General features: G+C 50.2%; 1 protein-coding gene across 3 annotated transcripts in view; it reads right to left on the reverse strand.

Annotated features, from left to right (window-relative positions):
• The window catches only part of Crocc (ciliary rootlet coiled-coil, rootletin), a 51,029-nt gene that overhangs the window by 13,158 nt on the left and 12,221 nt on the right, over nucleotides 1-25,650 (reverse strand). For 2 of the 3 annotated variants that reach the window (XM_051173492.1, XM_051173494.1), the window contains exons 3-24: nucleotides 24,695-24,880; nucleotides 24,524-24,607; nucleotides 24,390-24,451; nucleotides 24,143-24,308; nucleotides 23,677-23,783; nucleotides 16,056-16,292; nucleotides 15,555-15,651; nucleotides 14,996-15,079; nucleotides 14,440-14,673; nucleotides 13,743-13,942; nucleotides 10,899-11,081; nucleotides 8,803-8,947; nucleotides 7,803-7,949; nucleotides 6,767-6,997; nucleotides 5,997-6,190; nucleotides 5,603-5,730; nucleotides 4,506-4,675; nucleotides 3,085-3,264; nucleotides 2,360-2,494; nucleotides 1,877-2,020; nucleotides 1,270-1,508; nucleotides 681-840 (exon numbers count right to left, since the gene is read on the reverse strand). In XM_051173492.1, coding sequence (XP_051029449.1) covers nucleotides 681-840; nucleotides 1,270-1,508; nucleotides 1,877-2,020; nucleotides 2,360-2,494; nucleotides 3,085-3,264; nucleotides 4,506-4,675; nucleotides 5,603-5,730; nucleotides 5,997-6,190; nucleotides 6,767-6,997; nucleotides 7,803-7,949; nucleotides 8,803-8,947; nucleotides 10,899-11,081; nucleotides 13,743-13,942; nucleotides 14,440-14,673; nucleotides 14,996-15,079; nucleotides 15,555-15,651; nucleotides 16,056-16,292; nucleotides 23,677-23,783; nucleotides 24,143-24,308; nucleotides 24,390-24,451; nucleotides 24,524-24,607; nucleotides 24,695-24,880 — 3,513 coding nt within the window. The remainder of the gene's footprint in view (nucleotides 1-680; nucleotides 841-1,269; nucleotides 1,509-1,876; nucleotides 2,021-2,359; nucleotides 2,495-3,084; nucleotides 3,265-4,505; nucleotides 4,676-5,602; nucleotides 5,731-5,996; nucleotides 6,191-6,766; nucleotides 6,998-7,802; nucleotides 7,950-8,802; nucleotides 8,948-10,898; nucleotides 11,082-13,742; nucleotides 13,943-14,439; nucleotides 14,674-14,995; nucleotides 15,080-15,554; nucleotides 15,652-16,055; nucleotides 16,293-23,676; nucleotides 23,784-24,142; nucleotides 24,309-24,389; nucleotides 24,452-24,523; nucleotides 24,608-24,694; nucleotides 24,881-25,650) is intronic. The other variant, XM_051173493.1, reaches the window with a different exon arrangement.

The following is a 25,650-nucleotide window of genomic DNA, read 5'->3' on the forward strand; positions in this document are numbered from 1 at the left end:
GTGGAAGTTTGCGGCTCTCAGTTCAGTAGTTTGCTGGCCTAACCTGGTTCCCTGTGTGTGCACAGTTCTTAGGTAGAGGGCCCCTGAGAGCCCATCAGCTCTACAGCAGTTTCCTCTGAACTGAGACTCTCCAGGACTGGGGGGAAGGCTCTGAGACCCTGGAGATAAACACAGCCTCTCATGAAGGAATAGAAATCTGGGAAATTCTCTAAAGCCCCTCCCCAGCCTTACAGATGCATAAACAACCAATGGGGGAGGGGATTCCCTGTCCAGCTGCCTGAAGCTATAGAGTTCCCAGGCTGCGACCTTTGGGAGTAGTTTCCCCGTGTCAGGGTGGGTGTTTATGTGATGTGGCCAATTTTGAGTCCTCTCTGCTCCTGTAAGTGACCCCTTGCCCGCATTCCTACAATTACTATAACAACTCACTGGCTCATCAAGTTGGACTTTTGGTGCAACCATTAATTTGGTCTTTTGTGGGTTCCCTTTTGGGGTGAGTAGGAGTATGTGGTATGTGTTGGGGGGGTGTTCTGTCTCCCCAGAAAAAGTCTTTTATCAAACCCCATCCATGAATGTCAAGGTCAGGTGAAAGGCATATTGCAGCTCAGGCCTTGATTACACACAGTGACTGAGGGGGCTGCTGCTGGCCAGAGCATGCAGAAGGGCAGGGGCCAGGGCCACACCTGTCGCCTAAGCTCCTGCAGCTCACGGCGAGCCTCCAGTCTGGACCGCTCCACCTCCTGCAGCGAGGCCCGCAGCTCTCCAGCCTCCTTGCCTGAGGACACTCGAGCCTCCTCCAGGAGAGCCAGCTTCTGTTCCTTGTCTTCATTGGCAAGCTTCAGGCTAGAGAGAACAGAAGGCAGAGGCTGAGTTCTGGAACAGTCATCTGCATCTCGGTGCACAAGGTTCCCCTGGCTCTGAGTGGGTCTGGCCCCATCTTGCTCCAAGGGAGCCTAAGTGCTGGCTGCCCACACGGCTGCCCTTGCACTGACCGAGCATGGCTGGGAGAAAACCCTTGGCAGAGAGAGGCACATGAATGACTCCAGGAGGGGGCTTAGTTTCCAAGGTTACTGACACAGGTGAGGCCTGGGTGTCACCCTCTGTGTGTCACCTGTGCATTTTCTGTGGCAGACAAGCCATCAAACTGACCTCCCTGCTAGGCTGTGCTTACAGACCAAAGCTCACTATTGATATGGTTCCCTAAACCACGGTTCAGCTAGGCTCTTAACTGCTGGTAGATGGGACTAGGTGGGTAGTCCTCTGCAGCTCTACCTGATGCGCTCGCTCTCAGCCTTCTTCACAGCAGTCCTCAGCTCCTCGTTGGAACGCCGCAGGGCCTCACGCTCCTTGGTGCCCTCGCTCAGACTGCGACGCAGCTCGCTAGCCTCCTGGCGATGGGCCTCACAGCCCTCCTGGCTGTCCCGAACCTTGCGCTGAGCCTCCAGCAGCTCCCGCCGCAGCCCATCACGGGTATCCTCCAACAGGCGCAGCTGAGTCCTCAGCTCTTCTGCCTGTGGGTCCAGGATGGGGTCAGGGCCCCTCAGGCTAAGGCCATGGCAGGAATGGGCTTATATACCACTTCCTCCCTGGCTAGGGGGTACCATGGTCCCAACACTGCCCCATTCGTCTGAGGTGGGTGACTGACCTCAGCTATGGTATGAGACAAAGAGCACTGGACTCAGAAATACAGGAACCTGAAACGATCCCCATCAGAACTATCCAGTGAATGAGACCCTTAAACCCCTTTGCAAACATTAGATGCTTAATAAATGTCTACTGCCCCCATTTGGGTCAGCCAATATCTGTCCTCACTGCAGGAGGACTCCCAGGATCGGCCCAGCACTCCGCATGCTGCCAGGACAGAGCAGTGTCAGCTCACCTCGAGCATGCAGGACTCTCGCTGCCTGCCCAGGTTCCCGGTCTGCTCCTGGAGTTCTTTCACCTGTTGGGCATGGGCCGCAGTGGCGTCCTCCAGCTGGGCCCGGAGGTCTCGAAGCTCAGACGTCAGGGCGTTGACTGTGTTCTGAGGTAGTCAGAATCCTCACACTGATGTGTTCCCCAACACCAGCCCCACTGCACCACCCTACCCCTCTGGCTGAAATGCAGCCCCTCCCAGGGGCCCACCACTCCTTGATCAGTCTTCATGGGGGGGGAGTCTGTCCTTAAAGCTGACCTCTCTACACTAGTGGCCTCACCAGGGTTGAGCTAATGGCCACCTCCCTCAGTTGGGGATCCTGAAGGAAGGGTTGGACGGTCCCCACAACCTGGAAGCATTTCCAAAAGAAAGAGCAGGGCTTCCCATGGACAAGCCCCTCTAGGCAAGCTGTCCTCCCCTTGGATAAAGGCCTGGCTGCCTACCTACCCGGTCCTGTTCCTGCCGGCTCTGGGCATCTCGCTTCTGCCGTTCCATCTCCAGAGAGATGGCAGCCAGGTTGTGCCGGGTTCCCATCAACTTCTCAGACAGTGCTGTTTTCTCAGACTCCTTTAGGGACAAGGCCTAGGCAGAGGCAAGGAAGACATGGCTTAGTGGGTGGCTACTTCTTTCTCTTAGCCTCCCACTGGTGCTCAGTAGCAGTACTGGTCCACCATGGCTGGACCCTGGGCAGAGGAATCTGTACACTCTCAGTAGCCCTATGATAGGGTTCAGGAGCAGCAACAGGAGCCCAGATGTGGACACGATCTACAGACTTAACTAATGCCTCAACTACCCCAGGGCGAAGACTTTCATGATTCCCATGTTACAGAAGAGAAGTCAATGGCTCAGGGAGACACAGCAGGAGATGGCTGAAGTCTGTCCTGCTCCATTACCTGATGGAAATCAAGAATTAACTATTAGAAAGGGTCACCAAGCACCTGTGGGCATAGCCCAGAGGCATCCAGCCTGAGGCAAGCAAAGAGACAGAAGAATGTGAGAGAGCTTGCCCAGTCACCTGTCACTGCCACTACGTGCTAGGCCTCTAACTCTCTTAACCCTGCCGGAGGGAAAACTGAGGCCCAGGAGCAAACTGGCTGATTCCTGGGCTCCACGTGCTGGGTGGGGACCTCTGGGCAGAGCCAGGAGAGCCAGAGGCCACCAGACTCACACACCTGCTGCTTCTCGCTCTCCGCCAGGAGCAGGCCTTCATCCCGCTCCTGCTGCAGTGCAGCGATCTCCTCACTCAGCTCCTCCTTCTCAGCCTCCATCCGTGCCAGCAGCTCCTCTCGCTCTTGCTGCAGCTGGCCCTGCAGCTGGGCACGCTCTGCCTGCAGCTCCCTCCATGCAGCCTCCTGGGGGCCAGAGCCGGGCTGTGTGACATACTAGGAGGGACCCAGGAAATCCTTTGCATACCTCAGGTCAGAAAAAAGCCCAAGTACCCCATAGCTAAGAGACAAGATGCGTGAGCAGGGTCACATCAGGTCTGTGAATGCAGCAAGGAGGCACGACAGCCTGGGCTGGGGACAAGAGTGCTCCCTGGGGAGGATGGAGTAGACAGGCAGAGAAGCTGGAAAGAAAAGACTTGGGAGTGCTGATGAGGCCAAGACAGACAGGGCCAGGGGTCAGAGTGTGGCTCCCTGTACAAGAATGGTACAGCCCATGATGAAAGACAGCTTTCTCAGGGTGAGGGCATTGCCTGTCTGTCCCCTAGACCTTTCCAAAGGGTGAGGCCTTTCTTCAGGTATACCCTGCCATCTACTGGTCACATATGGTAATTTCCACTCTTAATTCTTGGAGACATAGGGGGCATCTCTCGCCCACTTTATAGGAGTCCTGCAGAGAGAACATGAACCTGTTGGAGGCAGCCCTGACCAGAACGGGTTTCTAGAGGCCCCTGTCCTGTGGACCACACTGGAGAGCACTCCAAGAGCAGGAAATGTATAAAGTGCTGGTGGCTACACTAACTCCTCCACATACAAGACCTCATAGCAATCTATCCCATTCCTATGGATGGAAAAATGGAGAAACAAAACCCTTATAGAGCATCAGTGGAAGGAGACCAAGATCAGACACAAACCCAGGAAATATAAGCACAGAACCAGAGTCCAAGTGACTTCCTTAGCAGGCCCGCCTTGCCATTCTTGAACCTTAGCAAATGAATGTAGCTTTTTACTGTGTTTGTTTTGTTTTGAGACAAGGTCTCACCATATAGCCCTGGCTGTTCTGGAACTATGCAGACTAGGCTGATCTCAAACTCTGAGAGATCCGACTGCCTCTGCCTTCTGAGTCGGGGTTAAAGACATGTGCCACCATACCCAGACTGCTCTTTGCTGTTAGAATGGCCTTGCTCCAGTATGGCTGTGGGTCTGCATCGGGTTCACTGGGATTGGACCTAATTTGGCACCTGGAACTCTACGCATTTGACAAGAACAACTCGCTCCCACAGATCTTCCCAGCTGTCCCCAGGGCCCCTATGGCAGACATGAAGTCCTGTTTCACAGATGTAAAAACTGAGGCAAAGCAAGCCAGCTGCCTTCCCAGAGCACAGATAGCAAGGCTCAGAGCCCTGCCTACTATCCCCAGCTGACCAAACCTTCTCACGCTGGAGTCTCTCAAGGTCTTCCTCGTGTGCTGCCCGCTGCTCCCGCAGAGAGGCCTGCGCCTCCCGCTCAGCCTGCACCAGCTTCTGGGTCATCAGCTCCTTGTCTAAGGCTGCTTTTTCTTCGGTGGCTGTGACCTGCTGCCGAAGGCCTGCCAGCTCCCCTGCACAAGAGGGAGGAAGACAGGGCTGAGTCACAACCTCCCTCTGGGACAACAGACTCGGGCCAGATGAGCCACATGGGCAAAATCAGAGGGACGAGAGCTTGCCTGGCACCTATGCTGTGTTTCTTGGAGAAGTGGCTTACCCCCTCTGGTTACCTGTTTCCCACCTGCTGTATGGGCTCAGTGGCCTGTGCCCCTTATTCCTCATAGAGGGGAAGGGTATCAAAAATGCAGTGACACCATAATTGACATGTCTGCTGGGTCTAGCAGCTGCTGACACTCCACACGTGCCAGCACATCACAGCATTTAAGTGACCTTGTTACCAAAGGTGATGCTCCAACACCAGTGACTACTCAAAACTGTCTAGCTTATGAAGTGTCTCTATTAGTGACAATGCCAGCCCCTCACTGAGGGACAACGTGCCCCACCTGCACAGTAAGTGCACTGCCCAGGCGGGAAGCCCAGCAGCACCCCTGGGTCTGTCTGACTCAGGAAAGTCAATTTTCATGACCCAAGCAGGGCTTAGCTCGCTGAGCTTTACCTTTGCTGATTTTAGAGAGTGGGGAGCATGGTCTGGGGCCATGGGGCTGACTCATGGAAGCAGCTGATGGTTCTATAGGGACCTTCCAACTCTCCAGCCTCCGCGATGACGAAAAGCAGCAGCCACAGTTGGCTGAGTCAGGCACTTTGCCAAGGCCTTCACAAGCTCCTTCACCTCATCCTGGCAATAGGCTAGGCAGGTGGGCAGAGGGAACTACAGCCCAGAGAGGGAAGAGCTTGCTCAGCAAACCATGTGACAGCTCAGGACAGGAGCCCAGGTCTGCCACACACCTCACCTAGGGCTCCTAACCTCTTCGAGACTCCAGTGCCCAGAGCTGAAGTCTAATATGGAGCCTGGGTGTTCTGCAGGACCCAGACCCTCATACCTGTCAGGGCTTCCTTGGCCAGCAGCAGAGCTTGACTGTCAGCTTCTAACTGCTCCCGGCGGGCCTCGAGCTGAACCAACTGCCTCTGCACATCAAACAGGCTGCTCTCCAGGGCTTCCTTCTCCAAGCTGTAGCACACAGTCCCGAGGCCTTGGGACTCAGCCTCCCTCATCCCCTGAGCCTCAGGGTGTGGCCAGTATGGGTCAACTACCAGCCTACTTGCCCAGCTAGACGCAGGCTCCCCAAGGAAGACTGCATCTGAGCTAGGCTGCATTGGTAAGAGTGGCTCCTAAGTAACTGCTCCTCTGGGTCAATCAACCCCCAGGGCGTGGTTGGTCAGGAAGTGGCCCCAGGGACACCCCCTGCCAGGAGTTGGGCAAAACCCACACCTTACCGTAGGCGAATGGCCTCCTCAGATAGGGTCCGACCCTCACGCTCTGCTGCCGCCAGCTGCACAGCCAGGCCAGCCCGCTCCTTGGCCAGAGCCTCCTTCTCCCGGGCTGTGCGCTCCAGTGCCTCTACCTGCCGCTGCGACTCCCGCAGGGCCTGTTCCAGCTCCAGGTCCCGTCCATTCAGCTGCCGGGAGAGCTGCCCGACCCAAGGACAGGAGCAGAAAGCCCTGATTGGTTCACTATGCAGCATTCTAGTGGGGGGGGGTGTCTAGTCCAGCCCTGGCCTGGCAGTAGGAGGCTAAGGGTCGAGCACAGACTCTATACTGCAATGCACACATGTGAAAAACCTAGAGTTCTAGTCATTCATTCAGCCCTGCACCCAAAACTTTCGGAGAAGCTGAACACAGCAAACGGCAGGTCAAGGCAAGCAGCTATGCAGGCTGCAGGGAGAAGCTGGAACCCTGGGCCCCAGGACACAGGCTGCACTACAGCCATGTGGCTCCGAGTTCCCTGAATTTCCACTTTCTTCTTATGACAGATCTTCACCAAGGCTGGCTCAGAGCTAGCACATCCTCTAAGTGACAGGATCTTCCAGCCTTAGAGACAGATGGGATGACAGAAGCATGCAGGGTATGGTAGCTTGTGTAAAGCCCTTAGCTAGAAGGATGAGGAGCATAAGAATCCAAAGGTAAGCGCCTGAGCCTGTGGCTTATCCCAGAGTAGCCTGTGAGTGGCCAGGAGCCCTGACCCACACATCTGCATGGGGGCTCACCTGGGCCAACTGCTCCTGCAGATGACTGCGTTCACTGCGCAATGCAAGGAGCTGCTGCTCCAGCGCCTCCCGGGCCTGCTCAGCTGCACACAGGGAGCCCTCCAGGCCCTGCCGCTCCACCTCCTGCTCCAGCCTCAGCTGCTCCAACCGTTCCTGCTCCTCCAGAGCCAATGTAGTGGCATGCTCTGCCTGCTGCTGTCGGTCCAGAAGCACCGCCTTTTCTTCCTCTAGCTGTAGGGTATGATAAAAGTCTGGGCGAGCAAGGGGACCCTCCCAGGACCAGGGGTAGCCCTCCCATTCCCACCAGTGGTCACAGCCTGTAACACGAATAATTAAAAAACCCAGAGACTGATACTGGGGTTCCAGCTTCAGGCTGAAGATCAGAGAAGCAAAGCAGCTGACCTCTAGCTCTCACCTCTGCCTCGGGCCGAAAGGGCTGTCCTGAAAGGGCGTGGCTGGAGAATAAATCTCTGAGACTGACTTTGCTTCTCCCTTAGACTCCTCTCTCTGCCCAGCCATATCACTCCTGTCTCCACCTCTCTAGGGCTGGGATTAAAGGCTGTGATCCCAAGTGCTGAGATCTCCTTTGTGTGAGCTGTTTCTCTTTTTGACTGGATCGATTTCGTGTAGCTCAGTGTGGCCTTGACCTAATAGAGATCCATCTACAACTTCATCCTGAATTCTGGGATTGAAGGTGTGTGCCACCACCGCCTAGCTTCTATAGTTAACCAGTGTGGCTGGCTTTGCAATCTGATACTTCAGAAAATCTTACTAAATCATAAATAATATATCACCAAAACAGCCAGTTCAGGGGAGGCTCCCTAAGCTGAAGGAAGAATGTACGTGGTTCGGAGAACAAAGCACCAAAATAGAGCAGGGCCCCTAAGACATCCTTCTATGATGCACAAAACAGAGACCAAGAGAGCCAGGCAGGATGAGAGGCGGAGCGCAGGACAGACAGGGTAGGGTGTGGGAGCCCCAGCATGCCTCTGCAGTGTCCCCTGGTGGAGGGAGCAGGCGCTGGTACATAGTATACCTGGGCCATGAGGCGGTTTAGCTCCAGCTTGTCCTGGGCGAGACTCTCATTGAGGGCACTCAGCTTGGACAGGGAGTCTCGCAGGGAGGCCTCCTCTGTCCTCAGCTTGGTCAAGGAGAGCTCTAGCTGTGCACGGCCAGCCTCAGCCTGCAGTGGAAACAGGGAAGCAGACGTCATGTAAGGGAGAGATCCAGGGAAGCAAACTCTTACAGCCTGGGTCAGGGCCAAGGAGAAAGGGTGACAGGAGTCAGGTAATCCCATCAAAGAAGGACACAGCCTGGGACGCCATCTGAAAGACAACTCATACTCTAGAGCTGCCTAAGAAAGGACCAAAAGGCAGAGCTAGTGGTCAGAAGAGACTCCAAGTGCAGCCCAGGAGGCCATCATGTAGAGCCTAGAAATGGATCAAGCACCCTCTGAGGAGTCTCAGGACTATGGCCCCAACTCCCTCAGTTCCAGGACTCATCTCCACAGAAAGGACCAAGTGACCCTGAGCTTCAGGTTCTAGTCCCAGGAGCTCCTGAAGAAGCCTATGGGTCTGTGGCCTGGGTCAAAAGTCAGCCTATGGGGCTGCTAGGGAGATGGTGGGTAAAACCCTTGCCACTCAAGCATGAGTTTAAATCCCCAGACTGCATGTACAAACTATATGCAGAAGAGAACAAGTATAATTCTAGCATTCCTACAGTAAGATGGGGGTGGGGCAGAGTCCCCTGAAGCTCAAGATCCAGTATATCCAGCAGGGAACAATGAGGGCCATAAATAAGGTGGAAGACATGCATAGACACCAAGGCTGTCCTGACTTCCAGACAACCCCCACAGCACACATTTGCGCCCCACCACACACACGGGGGCCAGGAAGGTGTGGATTTAAAACACAGTAACAAATAAAAATAAATAAGGTCAGTCTGTATCCAGGGGAAGTGACATGCTCAGACAGTGGCCTGATAGGGTCGGTCTGTGGCCAGTGGGAGAATCATGAGTTGTGCAGCTGAGGACTCACCTTGGTCAGTGCCTCGGCCACCTCTGCCTTCTCTGCCTGCAGCACATCTCTCTGCAGTGTGGCGCAGCTCAGTGCCTCCCGCACCTCTACCAGCTCCTTAGCCAGCCCCGAGCGCTTCATTTCCAGCTGCTCCAGCTGCCTGTGGCTGTGGGGCAGAAGACTGTTGTGGAATATTCCTTTACACTGTGTGATGACGGGTCACTGTAATTGGTTTTATGAAAAGCCAAGTGGAGGTATAGCAGGCACTGTGGACAGAGAGAGCTCTGGGAAGAAAGGTGGAGTGGCGAGGCAGATGAGGGACAACGAGGATGGGCATGATGGAGATGAGGGTAATGAGCACATGGAAGAACGAAGATAAAAAAGATGGGTTAAGCCAGGCAGTGGTGGTGCATGCCTTTAATCCCAGCACTTGGGAGGCAGAGGCAAGCAGATCTGAGTTCAAGGCCAGCCTGGTCTACAGAGTGAGTTCTGGGACAGCCAGGCCTGTCATAGATAAACCCTACCTCAGAGAAAGAGAGAGAGAGAGAGAGAGAGAGAGAGAGAGAGAGAGAGAGAGAGAGAGAGAGAGAGAGAGAGAGAACACTACTTAGAAACAAACCTAAGCTAAGGCCAAGCTTTCATAATTAAATGTCTCTTTGTCGTCTTTTTAAAATTTTTATTTCATGTGCATTGGTGTTTTGCCTGTGTGTGTTTCTGTATAAGGGTGTCAGAACTCCTGGAAATGGAGTTACAGACAGTTTTGAGCGGCCATCTGGGTGCTGGGAATTGAACCCAAGTCCTTTGGAAGAGCAGCCAGTGCTCTTAACTGCTGAGCCATCTCTTCAGCCCCTCTGAGTTGGTGACCCAAAAAGTTGGTGTACATATGGCAACCAACATCCAGCCATCTATAGCCATATAAGGCCTGAGAAAGCCAAAAAAGGCAAGTTCAGAATAAGGGGTCAGACACACAGCCTCCTGGTGCAGCCTCCTGGTGATAGCAGTCTCTTGGGTATGCTCAGTGTACAGACTGCCCAAGCGCTGGAGACATAGACATGCACCAGTGTCATGCACTAAACTAAGCTGCAGCTGACACCGCAGTTTAAGATTTGTCTCACACCATCAGAAAATACTGCAGATTTTTAGTAAAGCCAGGTCCAGATACAGAAAACCTACAAAAAAGGTATGTTTTAAAATGTGCTTAGATGCTGAAGAAAAGAAAATGGGTATAGACAGTCATAGAAAAAAGAGTTTACAAATAATAGTCTTTAAAAAGAGTAAAATAATATTAAAAAAAAAGAAGAAGCTATGTAAGGATGAAAAATATAACACAGGGAGTTTGGACCTTAGATGGTGTTCTGGATGCTAATGAAAAGAGAGTGACAGCTGCTGGGGGACACTGGACTGTGGAATGGACTGCTGAATAAACCAGCCTAGATACTTTAGGAAAGACTTAACTTGAAAGTGGAAGTCAGAAAAAGTATTGCTCTGGGGAAGAGGTTATGCTTTTATTTCCACAGAAAACAAAAGGCTGTGGATTTGTTCAAGGTTAAAGAGGATCAGGTTTGATCAGAGAAGACCCCATGAAAATTCTGGCTACAGACACAAAGAAATAAACTTAGAAAAACTACAAAACAGATGACATATTTTACCTGCTCAAACATAAAACAAAAGACCATCTTTGGCTTGTATACAGCCCACAGTCCAGACTTGCATACTTGTATTAATACAGACATGTATGCTACCTTTGAAAGCTTGTGTGTTTTCAAATCAAGGGGACCAGACACCAATGAAAATGGGTGGTCCAGGTGATCCAGTCTCTCAGAGTGCCTCTGTTGTAGTTTTCTCGGAGTTCTACATCCAGAACAGCTTCAAGGATGCTGGCTGAGATGGTCCAGCCTCATAGACTACTCCAACCAGACTTCAGATAAGCCCTACACTTTCCATCACACCAAGACTGGACAACAGCAAGCTCTCTCAGGACTGACCATTATCTAAATTTTCTCAGGGTCCCCTAAAGATGTTGTTGCCCCCCCAGACAACAGGAAGCAGTCTAGAGAACATGATGCCCACATTACCAAGAGGTGCACTGGGAGGACCCTAGGTAAGCAGGGGCCCACCTGCGCTCCAGCTCTCTGCGGGCCCGGGCTCCCTCCTGCACTGTGTCCTCTTGCTCATCTTCCAACTGAGTGTGCTGACGCCTCAGCTCCTCCTGGGCAGTCTGCAGCTTTTCCAGCTCCTGGTGCAGCTCCTCCACCTGCTTCTGGGTCACCTGCAGGCTGTGGGCCAGGCTTCCCTTCTCCCTATAGGACAAGCAAGGAGAGGACAGGGCTTTTCTGAGGCTGCTCTCCACCAGAGAAGGTGGCTGGACTGACTACTCTGACCACATCCTCTGTTCTCCAGGATGCTGCTTCCAGAAAGCCTTCCTGATGCTTCTCACAGATGACTCATCTTGCTCACACCGGCAATGAGAATGGCTCTCCTCCCCAGTTTGCATACCTACAAGCCCAGGAATGAGGGAAGATGTTGGTGTTACCTGAAAGAACCCCAGCAGGTGGGAGAGACCAGAGCCAGGCTCCTAGGACACAAAGGCATCTTGGATGCCAGTTCTAAGCTGTATGACCAGGAGACACCTGTCGTCTAGCAGCCTCAGTCATGGCAAGCCAGACAGAGCCAGATCTGTCTCAGAACTTCCCACTGCACAGAGCAGCAGCATGTGCCACAGAGGAAGGAGGAAGCCCAAGGCTTGCAGAGAGCTGCTATTTTCCCCAGCTCCAGGGCTCCTGCCAGAGGTTGCAGGTTCCCTTGTCAGCTGGGGTTTGAAGATCAGGCTAAGGGCTGCCCACCTCTTTACTACAGAGTGGCAACCCCCAAATATAATAAATGTTAAGATGGAAAACAGCATGTGGCATGATATTAAGACAGCAGAATGCAAAATGGGTTTCTCACCAAGGGCACAACCATTTTTAAAGGCTCATTTCCTTCCCATGCAAGGAAATCAGAGGCTTGGTCCCAGATGCGCCCCATTGCCACTTCCATCCATACTCAGAGCATGAGCCTGGGAAGTCTTTCACCAGCTGTATGACGACAGCTTTGACAGATTCACATAAACTTGAGGTAACACAGGTACAGCACTTACCACACAGCCTGGAACACAGTAGGTACACAAATGCGCACGTGCATACCTACTGTGCTTCCATACTGCCAGGACTATGGAAGGCAAAACCAGAACTTAAGATGAGCAGGTAAGGCTGACAGGGGTGGGGTGGGAGTCGGGGGCTGCACTTTGAGTTCACCTGTCTCTCTCTCTCTCTCTCTCTCTCTCTCTCTCTCTCTCTCTCTCTCTCTCTGTTGTCTTTTTATTAAAATCTTTTTTAAAATAATTTTTATTTCATTTGCAGTGGTATTTTGCCTGCGTATGTGTCTGTGTGGGGGTGTCGGATCTTGGAGTTATAGACAGGTGTGAGCTGCCATGTGGGTGCCGGGAATTGAACCCAGATCCCCTGGAAGAATAGCCAGTGCTGTTACCACTCTCCGGTTCCTGTTTTTGTTTTTCTAGACAGGATTTTTCTGTATAGCCCTGGTTGTCCTGGAACTCACTTTGCAGATCAGACTGGTCTTACTATGTAGCCCTGGCTGGTTTGGAACTGCTATATAGCCTGGACTGACCTCAAACTTAGACCAATCCTCCTGCCTCAGTGTCCTAAGTGCTGGGTTTGGGATATGAGCTACCAGTCCCTGATTTTCTCAAAGACTTGTTTGTTTGTTTATTTGAGACAGGCTTCACTATGTAACCTTGGCTGTCCTGGAGCTCCCTATATAAACCAGGCTGGCCTCAAACTCACAGAGACCTGCCTGCGTCAGCCTCCCAAGTGATGGTATTAAAGAGGCATGCACCACTATGTCTAGCAGTTTTGTTTTTATTTAGGAAAAGAAAATAAAAAAGCAACATTAAAAAATCTGAAACCTACCAAGTGGCCAGGGGAGGACAACTTGTGTCTTTTAAAAGAAATTTTATAATATTTTTAATTATTTTTTTGTTCTGGGGGGGTGACATAGCACATGCGTGATGATCAGAAAATAACATTCCTGAATCCATTCTCTGGAGCACACACTGCTCTTGCAGAGGACCAATTTGGTTCGCAGCGCCCACCCTGGGTGGCTCACCGTCACCTCAGACTCCAGATCCACAGGGATCTAGCTGACAGCCTGGCTTCTAGGAGTGCACATATCCACATGCACATAATAGTAATAATAATAATAATAAAAGCTTCTTTTAAAAAGTCTCTACCAGGGCTGGGCATAGTGGTGCACGCCTTTAATCCCAGAGCTGGGAAGGTGGGAGCAGACAGATCTCTGTGAGTTTGAGGCCAGTCTGATCTACACAGGGAATTCCACACCAGCCAGGGCTACATAGTGAGACCCTGTCTCAGAAACAACACACAAGTATCTAAGAAAATCAGGGACTGGTAGCTCACATCCCAAATCCAGCACTTAGGACACTGAGGCAGGATTGCCCCAAGTTTGAGGTCAGCCCAGGCTATATAGCAGTTCTAAATCAGCCAGGGCTACATAGTAAGGCTGTGTTAAAAAATAATAATAATAATAATAAAATAAAACTCAGACAAATAACAACAAATAAACAAGAAAAAAACTGTCTCTAGTGTGGCTGGGATGTAGCTCAGCGAGTACTTCCCTGGCATGCACCAGGCTTGGATTCATTCCCAGCAGGAGGCAACCAACCAACCAGAAACAGTTCAGAACAGCACTGACAGCAGAATTCTAGAATGTTCTATTGCCACCTGTGGCAGTGGAGGACCTTGAAATATGGCTAGGGTAATGAGAACTTAATTTTTACTTCCTTGAAAACTGTCAAATTTTTCACCTGTAAGGTGGGGCCCTCTAGCTGAAAGGCCTGGCTGGCTAATCCCAATGCCTCCTGCTAACCCTTAGGGCACCCGCACCTGTTCAGGAGTTCGTTGGCACTGCGCAGGCGCTGGGCCTCACGTATGGCATCCTCTTGGGCCTGGGCTGTGACTGCTATCTGGTCCTGCAGGCGCTGCAGCTGTTCCTCCAGGCCACGCCGCTCACCCTCGCTGTCACTGAGCTGTTTGCGCACGGTGCCCAGCAGGTCTTGGCTGGCTTCATAGCGCCCACGCATGTCCTGGAGTATGGGGGTGATGGGGTCTGGAGGAGCCCACTCACTCTCTCCTAACAGCTCCATAGCAGTGAACGTGCCTGAGGCAGCAGAGGGCACGCCTCCACTCCGGAGTCCTCACCTCCCTGCCAACAGGGCAACTCCAACTAGCGCCCCCAGGGTCAGGCAAGGAAAACTGCCCAAGAGCACAGGCCCCTAGATGCTGACTCTACCCACGAAGGCCCAGGCCACGCCCCCTCGTTTCTTCCCTGGAACCCCGCCCCTGATTCCTAAACCCCCTTTGTCCTAGGCTCAGATTCTTCCTTCCAGACTTCTCTTAGGGTCCTGATCCCAAGTTTTATCTCCTTTTCTGAAGGCCCCAGCCCCTTTTCTGGGGGTACTCCAGGCCATTCAGGCACTCCAGGCTCCGATTCTGTCTAGAACTTTCCATCAGCAGCCGTTTCTCAGAACCCTAGCCCCGCCCCTAGGGTCCCTGGCTGCAGGATGCTTAGGCCTGCTCATACTTGGACCTGCAGCTGGCGCTTATGCAGGGCGGAGTGGATTAGTGTGAGTGTAGAGGAGTCAGAGCAGGCTGGGGACAGGCCTCGGCGTGGAGAACGACCTCGACCCGGGGAGGAGTGCCGTGGTGGGGTCGGGGTCCGCGGGCCAGAGAGCCCCCGCAGGCTGCCATCAGAGGTGTCCGCAGTGTGCCCTGAGCTGCTGAGCAGGACACCACTCTCTGTGTCCGATAGGGCAGCCTTGCAGGAAGGGAGAATATGGGAGTTGGGGTTAGCTGCTCACAGGCATAGCAAGGCAACGAGACACTTCCCACAAGCCCCTTCTCCCAAGCCTTCCTGAGTCCATCTCTGCCAGAGTGCAGCCCTCCAGGCAAGGCCTACCATTCACTGTCCTTTAGTGTGCTCACAGTTCTCACAGGGGCATCTTGGGGCAAGCCTGGGTGAGCCAGTGGAGGTCAAAAGCATCCAGGGTGAATAGGCCCCACCCACTTCCAGTTCATCCCAGGGGGTGTGGCAGGGAGCTCTGATTGTCTGGCCAGCCCTGTCCGGGCTGTAACCATACCTGTGCCAGGTCCCTCAGCGTCTGCTGCAGGCCCTCTCCATCCTCAGTGTCCAGGGCTGCCTGCTCCTGGAGCCGCAGAGACTCCTAGTGACAAGAAAGGTTGGTCGCTGTTCTGCCGAAATATGAAGTCACTTCTTCCTGCCCCTCTGGAATAGCAGTTATGTCGATTCCCATAGGCCAGCTGCCCTCACTGAACAGATGAGACCCAGAAAACTACAGTGCCCTGTCCCAGTCACATGACCTAGTGAAGAACAGCACAAACCCTGCCCCACAAAGGAGGTGTGGAGACCAGGCGGTATGCATCTGATGGGGAGGCATTCCCTGGGAGCCCAGGAGGGGATCCAAACCCTGACGCCCCACCTTCTGAATAAGTTGGTTTCCTCAACTTTCTAATGGCTTGCTGCAAGGAGCGTGCAGGGCACAGAGGAGGTAAATGTCACTTTGCTAAACCTGGCATGTACTGGGAGGACAGCACCTAGTCTCAATGAGACATTCAACATGGCCCAAGCAGCCTGGCCCTCAGCCAGTAACCATGGATCTGGCTGGTGCCACATCTCACCAGGGCCTCCAGCTTTTCAGAGAGGGTCCTGTTGACCTGATCCTTCTCTGTGTTCTGGTTCTGAAGGTGCTCCACGGACAAGGTCAGCTCTGTCACTCTGGAGGGGGGAGCAAAAGAGGTGAACAGGGGACCTGCCTCAGCTTCTCAAGTTCCCCAGCGTATGTCCTGTGTCCCAAAACTGAACAAGGACCCTAAGGATCCTAGGACCTACCTCCCCAGGTGTGGGACCTGGAGTGAGTCACTTCTCACCTGGGGTCTCTGATTTCTCAGTTGCAAAATGGGAATGAGGTGACAGCTTGTAGGAGGCAGGAGTTGCAGCCATGCATGTCAACAGAGATTGCACTGCCTGCAGTGTGCCTAGACCCCAGTCCTCTGAACTTCACACACTGTGCCTAGGGAGCCCAGCCAGACTCACCCGGGGAAGGGCCCAGCCCTGAGGAACACACTCCAGGTGACCCCTCTGCAGGGGAGCTGGCCACGAATGGGCCTGCTGTCACCCACCTGGCACTAAGGTCGGCCTTGTCCAGGTCACTCTGCGCCTGCAACTGGGCCAAGTCCTTGTCCCGGAGCAGCCTGGCCTGTAGCTGCTCCTCTAGTTGGGCCTGCAGCAGTGTTTGCTTCTCCAGAGCTGCCTCAGCCCGACTCTCAGCCCGCTGCAGGCTGGCATTGAGTCCCAGGCCCACCTCCTGGACAGCCCGTGATGTCCGGACTAGCTCCCCTCCCAGCTGCAGTAGATCCCTGAGAGAGAGCAGAATAAGGGGCGTAGGGGGTGGCCCCCAAGTACAAATCAAAACTACACTGTGACACTATCCATCGTTATCAGGTTACAGAAACAAAGTCACATTATGATCAACTTGGGTAAAGCTGTGGGGAAACTGGCTATCCCCTATGCAGCTGATGGAGGGAAGGTGGCTAGAGCCACATGGGAAGGCAATTAGGAGAAGCCCTGAAAGGTATGAACACCCGGGCCCTTTGCATCTAAGAATGCATCTTGTAGACAGGCTCAGCACAAGGCAATGACAGATGACTCATGGGAACATAGCACGTGTGGAAATCCTGGAGATACCAAAGCATCCATTAAAAGGAAGATTGCTGTAAATTATGGGAGTCAGTGGATCTACAGCCAAGAAAAGCCAACAGGGAAGCTACTCCTGATATGTACATATATCTCCCAGGAAAATGATCAGATGAGAAGGATTCTTCAAGAACAGCAAAGTTTGCCAGGTGGTGGTAGCTCACGCCTTTAGTCCCAGCACTCAGGAGGCAGAGGCAGGTGGATCTCTGTGAGTTTGAGGCCAGCCTGGTCTACAGAGTGAGTCCTGTGACAGCCAGAACTGTTTACACAGAGAAACCTCGTCTCAAACAACAAAAAATAAAATAAAAAACAAACAGCAAATTTGAGCCGGATGGAAGCACATGCTTGCCGTCACAAGTTCTCAGGAGGCCAAGGCAGGAGGAGAGCATTCCAGGCTGACAGGTGTTGGGGAGTGAAATGGCTTAGGGCAAAGGTGCCTGCTGCCAAGCCCGATGACCTGGGTTCGATCTTGGGGACCTACATGGTGGAAGGAGAGAGTCCCAGTAGATGTTCTTGACCACTGCCACACACACACACACACACACACACACTAAAAACAATCTGGAGGAGAAGCAAAGATAAAATGATACACAGAGTATACGCCCCAAAAGACTATGCCTCCTGAGTGCTGGGCTAAAGGCATGAGCCACCACCACCACTGCTGACCCACCCCCATAGTGGCACACACCTTTAATCCCAGAATTTGGGAGGCAGAGGCAGAAGGATTCTCTGTGAATTTGAGAACAGCCTGGTCTACATATCAAGCTCAAGACCACCCAGGGCTATACAATGAGATCCTTTTTCAAAAACGAAAAACCATTTCCATGCTAATTAAAAGCAAGAGCCACTTTAAAGTCCCACCATGGGCTCACTCATTCTCTAAATGAACTGCAGTACTGAGCATCCAACGGCAGGGGGTGGGGGAGTGTCTCACAGAATTCTAGCTAACACACAGTAAGTCAAGCATAGCATCAAAAGCCTCTGACGCAGTTTTATCCTGGCATTGAGCCAGAACTACCATCACAGGCTATAGACACCTGCCCTGGGCCAAGGGGCCTCCTGTGGGGGAACACTGTACTGTTGGAGTCTGAGTCTTGCCAAGGAAACAGCAATCTGCAGCTCTAACCACAGATCTGTGCAGGCTCATGCAAACATGAGACAGCGAAAACTAGACTACAGGAATCCCTGAGGGCAGCTGGCTGTTCCCTAAACAAATAAGACTTAAGAGACCAAAAGAAAAGTTTAGCCAGATGTGGTGGGTAACACAGACCTATATTCCCAGAACTTGGAAGAAAATGATCCAAGTATGGGCTGGAACCACCAGTCAGTTGATAGAGTGCTTGCCTAACACATGCAGAGCCCTAGATTCAATCCCCAGCAACATATAAGCCTGGCATGGTAGCACTGTAATTCCAGCACTCAAGTGGAAACAGAAGGATCAGAAGTTCAAGGCCATCATCCTGTACAGTGAGTTCCAGGACAGCCTGGAATACATATGACTCTAAGAAAGAAAAAAGATTCAAAAATTTCAAAATCTGCTGGATATGGTAATATACACCTTTAATCCCAGCATTCAGGAGGCAGAGGCAAGGTAGGTCTCTGAATTGGAGGTTAGCCAGAATTGTATTTGAGATGCTGTCTCAAAAAAAAAAAATCACATTTTGTGAATATCTATGGCTCCTGATTCAAACAAACTATAAAAATGAAAGGGAAACTCAAATTCAATTCTAAATGGATCAAAGACCTCAACATAAAACCAACCACACTGAACCTCATAGAAGAGAAAGTGGGAAGTTGCCTTGAATGCAGTGATACCACTTCCTAAATAGAACATCAGAGACACAGACACTGAGAGAAACAATAAATGTGCCCTCCCAAGACTGAGAAGCTTCTGTAAGGCAAAGGGTATGGTCAACAATGGCAGCCTTCAGAATGGGAAAAGATCTTACCAGCTCCACATGTCAGAAGATGAATCTCCAAAATATACAAAGAACTCAAGAAATTAGACATCAAAAGATCAAATGATCCAATAAAAATAGGGCACAGATCTAAAAAGAGAACTTTTAACAGAGGAAAATATCAAATGGTGGAAAGACACTTAAGGAAATGCTTAACATCCTTAGTCATCAGAGAAATACAAATCAAAACAACTCTGAGATTCTATCTTACACTTGTCAGAATTGCCAAAATCAAAAACACTGATGACAGCTTATGCAGGAGAGGATGTGGAGTAAGGAGAACACTCCTCCATTGTTGCTGGGTGTGCAAATTCATACAGTCACTTTGGAAATCAGTATGACGGTTTCTCAGAAAATTGGGAATCAATCTACCTCAAGACCCTGCAATATCACTTTGGGGCATATACCGAAAGGAAGCACATTCACACCATAAGGACATTTGTTCACTATGTTCATAGCAGCATTATTCATAATAGCCAGAGCCTGGAATCAACCTAGATGTTCCTCAATGGATGAATGGATAGGGAAAATGTACATTTACACAACAGAGTACTACTCAGCAGTAAAAAACAATAGTGTCTTGAGATTTGTGGATAGAACTAGAAAAGGCCATCCTGAATGAGGTAACCCAGACCCAGAAAGACAAATATAGTATGTAGTCACTCATAAGTGGATATTACACATAAAGCAAAGGACAACCAGACTATAGGCTACAACCCCAGAGAACCTATGTAATAATGAGGACCCTAAGAGAGAGGATCCACCTAGGAAGGGGAAAAAAAGACAAGATCACCTGAGTAAATTGGGAGCATGGGGGGCAGAGGGGAGGGTGGAAGGGTTATTTGAAAAATGTTAAGCATTAGCTAGTAACAAGCCTAAACTATTGGCCAAACATTTACTATTTAATAATAAGTTTTTGAGTAATTATTGGGAAGTGGTCATAACACAGGAAAACTCCTCCTACAAAGGAAAGAATAGGTGGGACTTCTGGGCAGAGAGAGGAACTCTGGATGAATCTAGACACGAAAGGGACTCAGCTAGACAGTGAAGAAGTCAGACATATGGTACAGAGGAAAGGTTAACTGAGCCACATCATAGAATGTAGATTAATAGAAACAGGTTAACTTGGGGTTGAAGAGATGGCTCAGTGGTTAAGAGCACTGCCTGCTCTTCCAAAGATGCTGAATTCAATTCCCAGAAGTCACATGGTGGCTCACAACCATCTATAATGGGATCTGATTTCCTCTTCTGGTGTGTGTGAAGATAAGACAGGTCATTCATATACATAAAATAAATATATATATATTTTTTAAAGAAACAAGCTAATTTATAAGAGCTAATGACACAAGTCTGAGCTAAAGGCCAAGCTTTCATAATTAATAAGTCTCAGAGTTGTTATATGTGAGCTGGTGGCTCAAAGGAAAATCTGGCTACATTTGGTGTCCAACGTGGGGCTTGACCACACAGATGAAAAAGTCACACCAGCTGACACCACCATAGGTGCCACCTGGGTCTCTCCACAAGCACTCAAAATAGTTGGCTGCTGCTTGCTGGGATTCTGAAAAGTGGGCACAACAACTTACCAGACCTGGGACAGTTAGGGACAGCTCCTGCCGCTACCTGTAGACCCCAAAGAGTGCAGACCCAGCTGCCAATGCCATGTGCTAAGCAGAGCCATGCTGTTTAAGGTTTGACTCACACAGTCAGAGAAGCTGCAGACACACAGAAAGTCAGGTCCAGCCAGGTGGTGGTGGTGTACTTGGGAGGCAGAAGTAGACAGATCTGTGAGTTTGAGGCCAGCCTGGTCTACAGAATGAGTTCCAGGGCAGCTAGGGCTACACAGAGAAACCCTGTCTTGAAAAAAATTAAAAAAAAAGGAGTACAAAACAGGTGATGTAATGTGATTCCCTCAAAATGGGAACAGCTCTGAGACTTCATGAGGCATGATAAATCATGTTGGCTACGGAGTCCTCATGATGTGTTATTACATGCCATCCTTTCACATGGCATGGATAGAGGTTTATATTATAGTTTGGTTATGCAATCCAAATGGCCTTCCAAAATTGACAGATGCCTTTACCTTTTCAAACAGAATAAAAAAATCTTTAGCTGACTTGCACACACCACACATTCAACACTTGTGTTAACACAGATATGTATATTGACTTTAACTTTGTATATAAAAAATATTTTTTAAAAAATTTGTACATTTTCAGGGGAAAAAAAAAAAAAAGGACCAGGCACCAAAGAAGACAAGTAGCTCCGGTAATCCAACCCCTCAGATGCCTCTGTTGAGTTTCCTCAAAATTCTGCATCTAGACCGGCTTCAAAGCTGAGGAGGTACATCCTCACAGATTACTCCAGCCAGGACTTCAGATAAGTTCTACACTTTCCCATCACACAGAGACTAAACAAAAAAAATGATACAGCTAGCTGTCCCAGGACTTGACTATTACTCCAATTTTTCAGGGAGGGTCCCCTAAAGATGCCATCATCCCTAGACAATAGGAAGCAGTCTAGAAAACATGGCACAAACACTCCCAAGAGGTAGGATGGGTGTCTTTTGGTCATCCTGTGGTTTATAAATGTTTGTCATCATTTAGGGGGATTGATTGCAAATTGTTACTGGTCATGGTAAGGTAGGAAGCTAAACAAGGGAGGTTGGATTCAAAGAGCTCTTTCTGAATAAAAAAAGGGGGGAGATGTAGGAATGATAGGATAAAAGGGTAAATTATAGAATCTATTTTCAAACTAAAGACAATTATTAATCTCAAATATTTTACATTGGGATGGATTTTTGCTTTGTATACTGATACAAATTTAAGGTTATTTTTGTTAAAACATGCTGTATATGTTTCTACTCTTGTTTAAGATTTTTTTTATATTAATACAAATTTAAGGTAACTTTTATTTTAATGTACTGTATATGTTTCTGCTCATTTAAGGTATTGTACCTATACAGCTCATTTAAAAATGTAAAGCTGAAAACTATTATTATAAATTACTTAGGATAATTTTAAAAAATGCAAGTTAGTAATTAGTCATGTATAACAACCAAACTTGTACTCATTTAGGTATGTTTTCAAGGTCAAAGAAAGATATTTTTAGATAGATGATCTTCAAACATTTCAGAGATCTACAGAATATGGCATTTAAGTTGTTTTAATAACATAGAGCTTTTCATGACAGAGAGACACTTCTGCTCCTGGCAGTACCAATCTGCTTCAAAAGGAGAATCTCCATATGGAGTTTGATTTCTATGTACCAAAGCTAGCCACTGGGCAAGAAACTGCTCATGCCTCTACTGCTGACAGTATACTGTCCAAATTGAACAAACAGGACACACACACAAAAAAAAATCTTTGCCAAACTTTGCCAAGACAAAGTAGGACAGTCCTTCAAAATTCCTGCTTTACAGAAGTCTGTCAGATACCTTAGGCCTGTAGGCCAAAGATGGATACCCCAACATTGGGTATCAGGCAGCCAGCTATCTGTCATTTCTATAGTTTAGAAAGTTGTTTGCTATGCACTTCCTGTTTATTTAGGTAATATTTTATCCTTCTCAGGTCTCAGGTGGGGTTGGACATTAGATAGTTATACAATTTTCCTTTTTATCAAATTAAAAAAAAAACTCACAAAAGAGATGTAAAGTGGTAGGGTGGTTCTTGGAGACCATCACCATCCTCACTACCTCAGGCCTCTGAGATAGAAAATTACTGCCTCTTAAGAAGTAAGCAGAATGTTTAGCAGAGCTTGCGGTTTTACAACCAGTTAAAGAATAGCTCAGGATATTCTTCCTGTTGTAGCTTTACAACCAGTTAAAGAATAGTTCAGGATATCCCTCCTGCTACAGTTTTACAGCCAGTTAAAGATTAGTTCAGGACATTCCTTCTCTGACCCTTTCACCCTGCCCACTTGCAAACCCTGCTCACATCCTGCCCATGGTCCTATCTAAGCCTCCCCTGAGAAAATGAAGTTTAACAGCTTGGTCAGAACATGGACCTGCTGTCGTTCTTCTCCTCCCTTGCCCTTCGATTCCCCTAGGTGTCTCCCAGTTCATTGTTGACTGCCCCACGGGTCGGGGCAGGTAGTGGTGGTGCACACCTTTGATCCCAGCACTTGGGAAGCAGAGGCAGATGGATCTCAGTGAGTTTGAGGCCAGCATGACCTACAAATCGAGTACCAGGACAGCCAGGACTATTATACAAAGAAACAAAACAAGGTTGAGAGACACAAAAGCTTAAGCTGCTTATCTAAAAAATGTTTTAAGGTCTAAAAAGATATTTGTAGCTCCATAATACAAGTTATGATAAAAAGTGATATAGGTATAAAACTTTGGACTCATCACAATAGGATAGATAGGTAATAGAGTATTTTCTCCAAACTTGGCAAATACAAATGAACAAGATATTGTGAATGTAATTCTTACCTAATAATTGTTCTTATTTTATATAGTTTTACTGTGGTAGAGTTAAACCCTTTCTTTTTAATTTAGACAAAAAAAGAGGGAAATGTTGTGGAATATTTGTTTACACTGTGTGAAGCTGTGTCACTGTGATTGGTTTAATAAAGAACTGAAAGGCCAACAGCTAGGCAAGGGAGAATAGGTAGGACTTCTGAACAGAGAGAGCATGAATATAGGCATGAGAGAGACACCAGCCAGACACTAAAGAAGGTGGACAAACAGTATAGAGGGGAGGGAACCAAACCACGCGGCAGAATATACATAAAGAGAAACAGGTTGATTTAAGTTATAAGAGCTAGTGGGACAAGCCTAGGCTAAAGGCTGAGCTTTCACAATTAATAATAAGTCTCTATGTCATTATTTGTGAGCTGGTGGCCCAAAGGGAAGTCTGACTATACAGCTACTCTCTGTTGTGTGATCTGAGGAGATCATTCAACCTCTCTGATCTTTGGTATGAAATGATGATTAGGACAATTCCTGACGCAGAGGAGCTCTGAATACTGGGTTAAATATCAAAGGAAGCACATAATTTACTGAGCCTCAGCATAGCTGACTGCCTCTCCTGCACCCCAGCGGCAGCCCATGGAAGGATGTCCCCCATGCTCCCCAGCAGCCAGGCCTCACCTCTCGGTGCCCATCTTCAGCTCGCTGATCAGCCGTCGGAGCCCCATGACCTGCCTCCAGAGGAGGAGCAGGCGGCTGTGCTCTCTGCTGAAGTAGGCGTTGAAGGACTATGGAGACAGACACAAGAGGCCCTGGGGATACCGCTGCACTCCTGCCCGTGCCCCACAGCATGTCCTAGGGGACAACTAAGGGACCTAGATTGGCCTCCCAGCTATCAGGGTGTGACTGTGACCATGGGCTGATCCCTTAACTTTCTACATGACACAATGACAGCACTGCACATCATAGGGAATAGAGGCAACTGTGAACCTGGCCCAGGGCTTATGTAACCAAGGCCACTTCCCCCTTGACCGTGACCACTGGTATAGTGCTCACATGGACAGGGTTCCTGTACCCTCCAGACTTGATCCAACCAACCCTTTGCAAGGTCCCCCCACTATCACGCGATCCCACTGGTACCCCTTACCTCTTCCTCTCGCCTCCATGCCGCCTCTCTCTGGTCCAGCTCCTTGCAGCTGCGGGTCCAGTCACTGGTCACCTTGCGAATGTCCTCACTTAGAGTCTGGTTGGCCGAGTTTGCCTGGTCCAGCTGCTCTCTCAGCATGGCATTCACCTGGGCCAGGCTGGCACTTCTGTCAGAGGCAGAGCGGGGGAGCAGTGGGCACTTGCTCACTTGCCCAGGAGGCTGCCCACTGCCTGTGCCACACCCTCACCTTTGCTGCTCCTCCTCCAGACGCAGAAGGGCGCTGTCCAGGTCCTGGCTGTGTTCTGTGTCCTAGGTGAGGAAGAGAGGAGTCAGGACAGGCAGGAGGAGGGAGGCCTGTGTCTGCCCCAGCCTGGCACCCACCCTCAGGTGCTGCTGCTCCAGCTCCTCGGACTTCTCCAGCAGCTGCTTCTCCAGCTCGGAGCATTGTTTCTTGTACTGCAGAATCTGGCAATGTGCAGGAAGCGGTGTGAGCCCAGGGGTGAGGGCTGAGTAAAGCACAGTGAGGGCAGGGATGGGGTGGGCAGCCCTGACCTTGGCTTGCAGCCGCTGCACTAGCTGGGCTTGCCGCTGCTGGCCTTCCTGGTAGGCCTGCAGCTTGCGCCGGTAGGAGGCCTGCTCCTCCTGCAGCTGCCTCCGCAGCTCCACGCTCTGCCGCACCAGCCCCTTGGGCTCCTGTGCCTCCAGCTCCCCAGTCTCCAGCCGCACAGCCTGTTCCAGCTGCAGGGAAGGGCCCTGGGTGAGAGTCTTGTGCTTCAAGCAGGCCCAGGCCTGCTTCAGGAGACACCAGCCTGGGCTTAGACCCACAATGCCTTGTAAGCTGATAGCACTCCAAGGAAAAGTCACAGGCAGGTAGGCCCAGGATGCAGTGCACACGTGTGTGATACATGACATACAGATGGAGCAGGCATGGACACACACAGACAGGGCAATGCATAGGCATACAGAACATGGCACACAGATAGGACATGCTTGGCAGGCATGGGCTGGTGTGAGAGCAGATTGGACATGGTTAGACACAAAGGGCAGACATGGGTACACAGATGGGACATGGATACACAGGACAAGCACAGACACACAATGCCTAGGAATATATGTGGAGTGGGGATGGGCATACAGATGGGACATGCTTGGATATACAGGGCAGGAGTAGGCACACAAATTGAACATGCTTGGACATATAGGGAAGCAATGGGCACACAGATGGGACACGCTTGGATATATAGGACAGACAATGCAAACATGGGAATATATATGGGGTGGGCATGGACATACAGATTGAGCAGGTATGGATACACACACAGGCAGGCATAGGCACACAGAAGAAACAGGCAAGTACATGTGCAGATATGCCTATCATCCCATCTGCAAACGTATGCCCTAGAGGCAGACTGTGAAAGGACCCACCGTGCATTCTCTGCCTCTCCTTCAGAACACCACTATTGTTTATGCCTCAGTCTGCTGCCATGTCTCCCCAACCCTCTTCCTTC

This window comes from Phodopus roborovskii, unplaced genomic scaffold, assembly GCF_943737965.1.
Source record: "Phodopus roborovskii unplaced genomic scaffold, PHOROB, whole genome shotgun sequence".
Lineage (NCBI taxonomy): Eukaryota > Metazoa > Chordata > Mammalia > Rodentia > Cricetidae > Phodopus > Phodopus roborovskii.